General features: G+C 31.2%; 1 protein-coding gene across 1 annotated transcript; it reads right to left on the reverse strand.

Moving 5' to 3' along the window:
* Nucleotides 1-1,057: 1,057 nt before the first annotated feature.
* LOC141525424 (uncharacterized) lies at nt 1,058-3,290 on the reverse strand. Its single transcript, XM_074239926.1, has 5 exons — nt 3,196-3,290; nt 2,581-3,132; nt 2,216-2,493; nt 1,389-1,566; nt 1,058-1,303 (listed from the first exon to the last, which is right to left on the reverse strand). The coding sequence occupies exons 2-5, from the start codon at nt 3,089-3,091 to the stop codon at nt 1,260-1,262; spliced, it is 1,011 nt and encodes a 336-aa protein (XP_074096027.1). The 5' UTR covers nt 3,092-3,132; nt 3,196-3,290; the 3' UTR covers nt 1,058-1,259.
* Between the last annotated feature and the right edge of the window lie 7,209 nt (nt 3,291-10,499).

Raw genomic sequence — 10,499 nt, forward strand, 5'->3', positions numbered from 1 at the left:
AAGCCAGCACAGAAAAAGACTTCCGATAGGACACATGGATTAAAGTGACTTGGCAAAAAAAAAGGAAGAAAGGGAACAGGAGCCAACGGCACAATCTACTCAAGCCCAAAACCTGCCAAGTAAGGGTAACTCTAAGAAACCGAGGATGAAGAAGAAAAAAACAAAAGCCGTGCTTGTCCAACCAGCTGAAGGGTGAACATACGCCGATCTCCTCGAAGAAATCAAGGCAAAGGTTAACGCGACAGAGACTGGACTAGACATAAAGGCTATCAAGCGAACGAAGCGCGGGGGCGGTCTCCTAGAAATGGATCGCAAGACTGAAGACACTTCTGCGATAAAAACAGCAACCGCTGACATCGGTACAGTCAGAACGCCCACACCAAAAACGACGATCGAGATCCTTGACTTGGATGGAATCTCTACCGAGAACGACGTCGATGAAGCACTTAAACGTGACCTTACCGACACCCTGGAGATAAAACGTGTGAATTTGACAAAACCTACACCACAAGGCAATCGGGCAGCCTTCTGCGAGATAGACGAGGCTAGCGCGATCAAGATCCTTGACAAGGCCCGTATAATGATCGGATGGGTTAACTGTCGCATCCGCCCAGTTGCGAAAGTAACCCGATACTATAAATGCCTTGGTTTTGGGCACCAAACAAGAAACTGTACGGGACCGAACAGAAGCAAGTGTTGTTATCATCGCAAAAACATTCAGTTCAGACAGTTCAGTTCAGACAGAGACCGTCATAAATACCGTTTTGTGAGGTCAAAAATTTGTTTTCAACACGTTTGTTCTGTAAATGACGGTCACAAGCCCGGTCACAATTGTTACTGTCAAATTCAACTACCCCGACTAGAAAAAAAATTGTAAAACCAATTGGAACCCAATTGGGTGCCCAATCGGGAACCCAACATTGGGATGTAACGCAGCACCCAAGATGGTCCCGATCGGGTAATCCCTATTGGGTCCCATAGGGGTGTACCCAACTATATTCCAATTGGGCATACTCTACAGGGTTCCAATTGGGTCAGCCCTGCAGAAACCCTAAGATAACCCAATAAAATCCCAACATACAAAAGATTTGCTAGAATTAATTTTTTATTGAAATAAAATAAATAATAAGAATAATTTCATTCTACTACACTATTATTTTTTTTCTTCATACTGTTTATTTTTCGAAGAAGACCATGGCCGTCCCAATCCCGAGCTCCTCGTAAAACCGATTTTAGACCATTTAAAATTGCCGGTTTGTCTACAGCATAAGCTGTATTTGATCCCAATTTTTTAATAAAATATCTAAAATATTAAAAAAAAATTTGTTTTCAATAGTTAAAGATATACATTCAACAAAATTAATAAATATTATAGTAAAATAACTCACCTTCAATAGAAGTGTAAAAATTTAATGTCTTGAAAACTTTTTTATTTTTATCAACATGTGACACGTTTGATGGCACATAGTTTAAAGCAATATCACGGGAAATATATGCTCGAATAAGACGACTCATATTTTTTACGAGAGTCTCGTTTTTGTTGACATGCTGCATCATCTGACATTTCTGCAAACAATTTGACACTTATAACTTATAATTTTTAACTAGTATATTCTATATTTCAGTAGATTAAAGAATCCTTTTCTAAATAATTAATCAATCCTTATTTATCATAGAACCAATTGATCCCTGCAATTTTCTTAAAAACGATTAACTATTTGCAGAAAATGATAATATCATTAATATTTAAATTTTCAGTAGGTTATTACACTCATTAATACAGATATTGTAGTGAACAATTAAATGTTAAATCGATAATTTCGAATTTGAAAGTTAAATCGATAATTTATTTTCCAATAAATGATTTAAAGCAATATAAAAAATCAATAAATTGAAAATTGTTTGTTCGATAATTTATTTTTAAATTGATAAACGTAAGGAATATAATCAATCAATTTTTTATCAAAAAAATTTTTCATCAAAAAAATTTACAATATTTTGATTGAACATTTTCATTAAATAAAAAATGAGTATGTTTATAACTTTTAACCTTTTTTAATTTAATTATAATAATTAATTAAGCTGTTAAATTTTTAGTTTAATTCATAATTAAACTTTTGACAATTGATTGTTTAAAAAATTCTTAGTATTAAATTGGTTTTCGATTGAATAAATTTATTTCTATTTATTTATAAAAATAAGAATAATACTTTACCAAAGACTCATTAAACTTAGAATCAGTGTCAATTTTATCATTAAATTTAATGAAAATTTCTTCTTCTTGAATAGGGAAGTTAAATTCTGCCTCTTGCTTGTCATCATTTGTACTTTCACTAATATCTTCGTTATTATTGCTATCGCATGAACAATTTTTTAATTTTTTCATCTCGATTTGTAGAAGTTTTAACTCTGACGTATTGTTGACAAGTTGCGAATTTATACATGCAATTTGCTTACACAAACTTTGGAAATATTTGATTACAGTTGATTTCTCTGTAGAATGGAAAATAATAATTAATACAATAATTACGCATTAAATTTCTAAGATATTTTCTAATTAAAATACGCTAAAAAACTTACCATCTACTGCTAAAGTTTCATTTTGTCTTTGAAGAGCGTTTTCATTATGATCTGTCATAATTTTTTTTGTATTTTCATCACCCTGCCCTATATCATGCCCTATAGAGTCCAATAGACAAGCAGATGTACTTTTATCTGTTAAACAGTTAATCGTATCAAGCTTGGATTTTTTAATATTCATATTTTGTTCCTGAATTTTTCTTTTTTTGTTGGAACTTAACATTAATTTTGTTGAACATAATGATCGCTTCTTATACGGTGAAGTAGCACCAGATTTGGCTGGAGTCTCATTGGATGATGATAATGATGATGAAAATGAAAGAGATGTGTCGACATTTTGGTCAGATTGCTTCAAATCTCTTTTCTTCATATTATTGAATCGTTTTTTTTTTGATGACGTGATAGACTGAGTTTCAAATGAAGACTCATTTGAAGATGGTAACGGTGATAACGGAGATAAATTGTTTTTCTTGCCAGATCGCTGTAATTTTATTTTCTTAGGAAATTTCATGGTTTCTCCTTCCTCATCTGAGTCACTTGGTTCATCAGAATCTATACAAAAAAATATAGAATAATTAATAAAAGAATTAATTAATTCATTTAAATTGTACATACCAGTTTTTGTTGGCGATTCATTAAATTTCAGACTGCTTTTGTTTAATAGATCTTTTATTTCATCTGCATTATCAGCATGTGATTTTATTTTTAATTTTTTTGTCACTTGTTGCTGTTAGTTCAGCAGATTTTTCATTATCAGTAGTATACGCGTATGCATTTTTTCTAGAGTTTCCAGTCTTTTTCCGCTTCTTTGTATGTATCTGTAATATTAATTGATTAATGATTAATATAATTGTAAAGATAACACGTTACGTTTTAATAAAAAAATAGTTAAGCTTACAAAAGTTAACCCACATAATTTAAGATCACTGAACTTAGCAGACTTTTAAAAATTTTCTGATTTTTTTCATTAATAAAAATTAGAATTAAAAAAGTTTAAGAAATTGTACTTTTAGTATTTCAAGTTTTTACACATGAAATTTTTTAAAAAGATTGTTTTGTGATAATTTATTTAATAATAAAAATTTTTAGATGTCGACTAATTTCAGTGTCATAATTAAAAAATGATAAAAATAAAATATAAATATGTAAATAAATGAAAGGCATAACATACTTGCTCTGCCTCGAATGTCCACGAGGTATTCGAACCATAAAGACAAAGGCTCAGCACACTTCATAACCATATTTTGCAATAATTTAAATTTCTGTAAATCATATGGTGCTGGCATAAATTTACAGTAAGTACTGTCCGTAATTTTGTCATATGACAACCAAGAACTGGGAACAATATCAATACTTTTCTTCGAACTGTCGTCCAAAAAAACAATCAACTGATATTTATGATTTTTTCTAAAATAAATAGAAATATTAATGCCAATATAAAATTAAAATCAGTGTAAGATAACCAAAAAAAATTAATTATTTCACAAATTCTTACTTTGAATTAGACATAATTTTTATCAATTGTATTATTCACTATACTAGCACTTGATTAATATTTTATCAATTATATTGCACTGCGTAGCACTTTTTTTATTATTATTATTTTTATAAATTATCTTGCACAGTAATATAACCATAAATTATTTCAGAAACTCAGCGTCTTGATTAGATGCGTTATTCAAACGTTCTTTGATGCAGGAGTCACGAGTGTATAAGTATTTATCTGATAGTTCTTTGTTTTAGGCGCGGACCTGTCTGAACTTATATATGGGGTATTCCATGCCAAATCGACCACTTTTGACCCCGACCCTTTTCGATTTGGCCGAAAGTTTTCCATCCTTTTCTACCCTATAAAAAACGGTTCTCAGAATTTTTTTGAATTTTTTTACCTAACTCCAAAAAAGTTATGAATTTTTCAAAAAAATGGCTTTTTTATTTTCAAATAGCCATAACTTTTTCAAAACTAAACATTTAGGTACCTTTTTTTTTTTTAAATTTTTGTTTTTAGATGTACTTTCCGATAAAAAATATTAAAAAATTTTTGTAAGTCAATACATATGGAATTTTTCAGTTTTTTGACAAAAATCAATGATTTTTCGAAGTTCGACATTTTTTTTTTTAATTTTTTTTTCTAAAATAAACTTTAATCAATTCCACAGTTATCCCTGTAGAACCCAGATTGGGCCGATTTCTCTTTCTATTTTTTTTTATTCAATTGAAAAAATATTGTTAAATTTTCAAAAATGGAAAAAAAATTTTTTTTCATAAATTTTATTTATATAATGAGATAAATACAATTCAACGATTTCACGGCATTATATTTACAATTTAGAGGCTTCATCGATGACTGTATTTAGTAAGATTCAAATTTTAATATATCAATTAGATCGATAAACTAGGGATAACAATTATCGACTTACCTATAGCCAGTAAACTAGATGCTATAAGCTAGTATGTTTTGATTAAAAGTGTGGCTTTTTCATTTTGAGATCTAAAACATAACCTATAAATCTTTTGTGCAATCTAGTGTTTTATAAAAGATTGTCATTACATTTGTTGTATAAATAAATAATTTCTCTAGTTTATAAGCGCTTTTTTAATTTGTCTTTATGGCGTCAAAAAGGTATTTGATCGGTGTTGTAATCCTTTTGAGTTGGAATCTCATTTTAAAAAAATTGGTTTACGTCCGGCGACTGATATTATGAAAGTAACGTTAGGATTAGATGATAATTATTTATTATGCAGTTCATGTCGAAAAAAGCTTCAGAGTTAGTGAAACAACAAACAAATGCTCGTAATGATCCTAGTGCTGATGTAAGTGACCGTGAAGACAACTATAGTGACAATAATGACAACAATGATCAGGCTGATAATGATAGTAATACAACTGCCATGGATCTCCCATTATCCTTATCATTCCGTAAGTTTTTTTAATTATTTATACGTTACTTGAATACATTTCTAGTAGCTATATGTTTCACTATTATTTTTAAGGTTCCATGTCATTTGATAGCGAACCCAAAGCATCACAATCAAGCTCAGGATCCCAAGTTAGCGCTGCAACTCAATTACCCGTAATAAACCATGCATTAGAATTGTTAAATCAATCACCGATTCCATCGAAGAAATTGAATGATAATCAATTTTTGAACAATAAAATAAATCGGGTATCCGACAGCTTGAAAAAGTTTTGCTTTCTTCTTCAGATGAAGAATCGATTGATGACGATGGTGAAAATTTTCGCTCTCTAATTAAAATGTTGTATGATAAATTCAACGATAAAGAAACTGATAAGTTTTTGAAAATACAAATTTTAACATTATTACCTGTAAAATGGAGTGAGAGACGTATTTGTGAAACTATGAATACATCAAGACATTTGTCAAGAGTAGCAAAAAATTTGGTTGAAGAAACGGGTTTACTTTCTACACCTGAATCGAAATTAGGTATGGGTAGCGTAAAATCGATGTTTTAAATACACTTGAAAACTAAATTACTCAACATTTTTGTATAGGAAGGACAATTACTGATCAGGTAAAATTAAAAGTTGAAAATTTTTACAACGATGATGAATATAGTGCTCAAATGCCCGGTATGAAAGACTTTGTATCAATTCGAAGTGATGATGGTAATCGGATACACGTCCAAAAAAGACTTATCCTGTCTAACTTAAAAGAATTATACCAATGTTTCTGTGAAATAAATCCTACTGAGAGAATTGGATTTTCAAAATTCGTTTCTTTGCGACCAAAACATTGTGTGTTAGCAGGGGCAAGTGGAACACACACCATCTGCGTGTGTACGATTCATCAAAACGTGAAGTTAATGATGCTTGGTAATTATTAAATTAATTAATAATTATAAATGCGTGAATTTTACGTTTACTAAATTACTGTTATTTTAGGTGCAAATATTTATTCTTTGACAAGAAACACAGAAAAGCCCATTAAACACTACAGCGATTACTTGAGCATGATTATATGTGAAAATCCATCTTTTCAGTGTTATTTAGGTGGATTTAAAAACTGTCCTGGGGTCGATGAGTTGAGTAAAATTTTACTAAAATGTTTTGAGGACCGGGAAATCGAGAATATTACATATAAATATTGGATATCAAAACCGAGAAGTAGTTTAGAAACTATTATTAAGCCTACAGAAGAATTTGTGGAAAAATTTTGTAGTGAGTTAGAAATTCTTCTACCTCATTCGTTCATTGCTAAGGAGCAAGCCCAATTCTTGAAGACATTGAAAGAAACATTGAAACCAAACGAATACGTTATTATTTGTGATTTTGCAGAAAATTATGCCTTCGTAGTACAAAATGCGGCAGCTGGTTTTCACTGGAATAATAATCAGGCAACAGTTTTTCCAGACGTTATTTATTATACAGTAAATAACAAACTTGAACACAAAAGTTTAGTAATTATCTCAGATTCTAACAAACATGATGCCGTTGCTGTTCATGTTTTCATCGAAATAATAACTGATTACATGAAAAGTCTTCCTGAACGTTGTAACAAGATTTATTATTTTTCTGATGGAGCTCCTCAACAATTTAAAAACTTTAAAAACTTTGTAAATTTATATTACCACGAAGATGATTTTGATATTCCTGCTGAATGGCATTTTTTTGCGACTGCCCATGGGAAAGGTCCGTGTGATGGAATCCGTGGTATTCTCAAACGACTTGCAGCGAGAGCAAGTCTCCAACTCGCGGTAGACAAACAAATAACGACACCAGAAGAACTTTTTGAATGGGCTTCTGCACCGGATAACTTGCCAAATATTATAGTAAAGTTTTCCCCAGAAGAAGATTATGACACAGCAGTAAATGATTGAAATGATCGATTTTTGAAAACGAAACCGATTACAGGAACTCAACAACTACATTGTATAATTCCGGACAAAAATGGTTGTTTACTAGTTAAAAACTTTTCGAATTCGAATGAACACAGAATTTGTAAAATATTTAAACGACAGAGAGAAAAGTAATTAATTTTAGCTGCATCAATTATTGATCTTACTAATTACAGTCATCGATGAAGCCTCTAAATTGTGAATGTAATGCCGTAAAATCGTTGAATTGTATTTATCTCATTATATAAATAAAATTTATGAAAAAAATTTTTTTCCATTTTTGAAAATTTAACAATATTTTTTCAATTGAATAAAAAAAATAGAAAGAGAAATCGGCCCAATCTGGGTTCTACAGGGATAACTGTGGAATTGATTAAAGTTTATTTTAGAAAAAAAAAAAAAAAAAATGTCGAACTTCGAAAAATCATTGATTTTTGTCAAAAAACTGAAAAATTCCATATGTATTGACTTACAAAAATTTTTTAATATTTTTTATCGGAAAGTACATCTAAAAACAAAAATTTAAAAAAAAAAAAGGTACCTAAATGTTTAGTTTTGAAAAAGTTATGGCTATTTGAAAATAAAAAAGCCATTTTTTTGAAAAATTCATAACTTTTTTGGAGTTAGGTAAAAAAATTCAAAAAAATTCTGAGAACCGTTTTTTATAGGGTAGAAAAGGATGGAAAACTTTCGGCCAAATCGAAAAGGGTCGGGGTCAAAAGTGGTCGATTTGGCATGGAATACCCCATATATTATAGTCACAGATTCGCCACCACGTGCACTGCTGGTCTTACACAAACAACTATTAGATTTTACCGCCATATACAGTAATAACAATAATAATAATAATAATAATAATAATAATAATAATAATAATAATAATAATAATAATAATAATAATAATAATAATAATAATAATAATAATAATAATAATAATAATAATAAAACCTCGACATCAAAACCCGTAAGATCATTAATATGAATCGGAGCATGCACCCCAATTCATCAGTCGCCAGATTATACCTCTCCCGGTCCATCGGTGGGAGAGGTTTGCAGAGTTTGGAGCGGCTTCACGACCGTTTGGTCCTGGGTTTAACTCACGAAGTTGTCAATTTCACTGCAGACGAGGATGACTTTCTTATGCAAATTGTACATAAACATGAAAATGCGCATAAGGGGTCATTCTTGTATAAGGCAGCAATATATGCGGCAAGAACCCTTGGTCTTGGAGAAATAAACGCTCTTATGGAACTCCGAAAGGAGGAATTTAAGAGCGTCATCAGGAACGCCGAGGAAAAACTACTCCTTGGCGAACTGATGGACAAGTCCATGCACAGCGTGTTCTTTAAACACGTGCGTGATCATGGCTTGTCCATCCAGCTGACGTTTTCCTTCTTAAAGTCAGCGGGCCTGATGTCCGAGACTGAAGGGTTCATATTTGCCTGCCAAGATGGTGTCATTAACACTCTTGAGTACCGTAGCAAGGTGCTCCAGGTGCAGCTTCCGGACACGTCCTGTAGGAGGTGTAGACAACATCCGGAGACGCTTATGCACCTTTTGTCGGCATGTCCAGTGCTGGCGAGAGGTGCATATATCCAGCGTCACAATGCTGCCCTGAGAGTACTGTACTACTATCTTCGTCATTGCTACGGTATTGACGTGACACCAGTGCTGCCTTATTTGCCAGGAGATATTCCCCAGGTTGTTGAGAATGACAGTTGCAAAATTTATTGGAACATGCCATTTGCAACAACCCGGCGGATAGATCACAACAAACCTGATATTGTGCTCTTCGACAAGGCCACTCGTGACATTTATGTCATTGAGTTCTCGGCCCCGGCTGAATACAACATCTCAGCCAAAGAAGAGCACAAAAGACAAATATATCAGGATCTCCTGTTTGAAATTGGCAAACTTTACCCAGGTTACCGTGTCAAGCTTGTCGTCCTGATTGTTGGCGTCCTAGGAGGGATGAAACAGTCTTTTGTATCCTCACTTGCCAAAGTTCCAGCTTGCTCATCAAAAGCTGAGTTCTTGGCAGTTAGGATGCAGAAGGCTGTTTTACTTGGTTCTCTCCGTCTCTTAAGGGAAATGACTTTGGCCTGCTGTGATCACTAACCGCCTTGTTGTGCGGAGTGGTCCAGCAGTAACGGATGGAGCTCAGGCTGGGCCCTCGGAGAATCGGACTCCGGGGATAACCCCCTGAGCATTTAATAACAAAATAATAATAATAATAATAATAATATAGGTTGATGAAAATTGAAAGTAGTAAATATTTTATAATAAATAATTATAATAAATAAATCCCCTATAGGGATTATTTTGATGTTATAGTTTGAAATAAATTTATTTCTTTTTAATTAAATAAGTAATAAGACGTTAATATTTGAAAGTTTTTAATTTTTTTTTTTTTTTTAAATAAAAATGTTTTATTTGAGAAATTTTATTTTTTTTTTTACAATTATTATGAATTTTGAAAACAGTTTAGAATTAGTTTTTGTAAGTATTTCACAAACATTAGGATAATTTCTGATATTTAATTATATTATTGATAAAAAAATCTTTAAAATATAATTATTATTTTATCAATTTTTTCAATTTTATTTAATAAAATTACCTTTTTGTAGTAATTTCTATAATACTATAAGAGTATAATAGATTTAACAGAGTACAATAGATTATAATACATTTCCATAACATTACATATGTAATAAAGGTATGGCGTACATTTTTTCTGTATTGTTTATATTTATTAAAAAGGGTACCATTTTTTTATCTATGCTAATTAATGGAACTGTTACTCTTTGACAGTTTCTTTTACTAACAGTCCATTCATCAAGGTATTCTGAATTAAATGGATATTGAAAAATAGGACCTTTTTTTTTTAATTTTAAGCCGGATATTTTAATCGAATTTTCACCTACTGGTATAAATATTTTCTCAATTAACACTATATTTTTATTTAACAGCATTACTACATTGTTTGGATGTTTTGATGTAATAATTGACTGTTCAAACTCAACACATTTAATCGGTATATCATTCATTTCATCCGGAGGTAA

Source organism: Cotesia typhae, unplaced genomic scaffold, assembly GCF_013202065.1.
Source record: "Cotesia typhae breed Kobodo isofemale line unplaced genomic scaffold, CoteBio_Ctyphae contig_26, whole genome shotgun sequence".
Lineage (NCBI taxonomy): Eukaryota > Metazoa > Arthropoda > Insecta > Hymenoptera > Braconidae > Cotesia > Cotesia typhae.